Source organism: Neophocaena asiaeorientalis, unplaced genomic scaffold (genome assembly GCF_003031525.2).
Source record: "Neophocaena asiaeorientalis asiaeorientalis breed wild unplaced genomic scaffold, Neophocaena_asiaeorientalis_V1.1 scaffold45, whole genome shotgun sequence".
In the NCBI taxonomy this organism is placed as follows: Eukaryota; Metazoa; Chordata; class Mammalia; order Artiodactyla; family Phocoenidae; genus Neophocaena; species Neophocaena asiaeorientalis.
Window position 1 is genome coordinate 1,372,482 of NW_020174642.1, and position 918 is coordinate 1,373,399.

At 72.9% G+C, this 918-nt stretch overlaps 1 protein-coding gene across 3 annotated transcripts in view; it reads left to right on the forward strand.

The window, feature by feature from the left end:
• The first annotated feature begins 325 nt into the window (after window positions 1–325).
• The window catches only part of EVA1C (eva-1 homolog C), an 82,880-nt gene continuing 82,287 nt past the window's right edge, over window positions 326–918 (forward strand). The window contains exon 1 of one of the 3 annotated variants that reach the window (XM_024758134.1): window positions 326–732. In XM_024758134.1, the coding sequence (XP_024613902.1) occupies window positions 573–732 (160 nt within the window). In that variant the 5' untranslated portion in view covers window positions 326–572. Of the gene's footprint in view, window positions 784–918 lie in introns of all 3 variants that reach the window. The other 2 variants (XM_024758133.1, XM_024758135.1) reach the window with 2 other exon arrangements.

Below are 918 nucleotides of genomic sequence, written 5' to 3' on the forward strand. Positions count from 1 at the left end.
GCCCCCACCCCGGGGCTCCCGGGCTCCAAGCGCGGCTCTGGCTCCTAAGTGCGTCACGGGTACCGGCCGCACTCCACAGGCGGCCAGGGCGAGGCTGGCACGGGGCCAGCGCGGGCCAGGCCAGGGGCGCTGAGCCGTCTCCGGGGCGGGGACCCGGGCGTGGAAGGCGCTAAAGTTGCGCGGCCCTCGGCGCGCTGTTGGGGGCGCCCTCCGCGGCGGGCAGCGCGCCAGGGACCGGCCTCCGCAGCTCTGGGCGCGAGAGGCTACACTTTCCCTTCGCCCCCAGCCCTCGTTTCCTCCCGCGCGGCCGCAGCGGAGATTTCCTCTCGGGGAAACCACGCGGACTCTTCCCGGGGCTCTTCGCCCCGCCCCAGTTCTCCGCCCCCTCCTCTTTGCTGGGGAGCCGGTGCTAGCCCGCGGCGGGGAGGAAGCTCTGGCAGCCTGGGCCAGGAGGTGGCAGGGGGCCGCGGAGCCGCTGGCTACCAACTCGCCCTGCCATGTGACGCCGCCCTCCGCCCAGCGACCCCCCGCGCGCCCCGGGCCCGCGCCCGCGCTCTGTCGCGCTGCGCACCATGCTCCTGCCGGGACACGCGCGCCCACCGCCAGCGCCCCAGCCAGCACAGCATCCCGGCCTCCGCAGGCAGGCAGAGCCTCCCGGGCAGCTCCTGCGACTCTTCTACTGCACCGTCCTGGTTTGCTCCAAAGAGATCGCAGCGCTCACGGACTTCTCCGGTAAGAAGCGACCTCCCTCGCTGTGCGCCCCCGGCGCCGCGGGGCGCCCAGGTGAGCCCTCGGTTGGGGGCAGGCGCCCGAGGGGGCAAGGCCGGGTTGGTTTAAAGTTGGAGCGCGCTCAGAGCCGGTTTTCTTGCCTGATAATAGGAGCCCTTAGCATATTAAGTAGCTGCGCATGTGGGATGG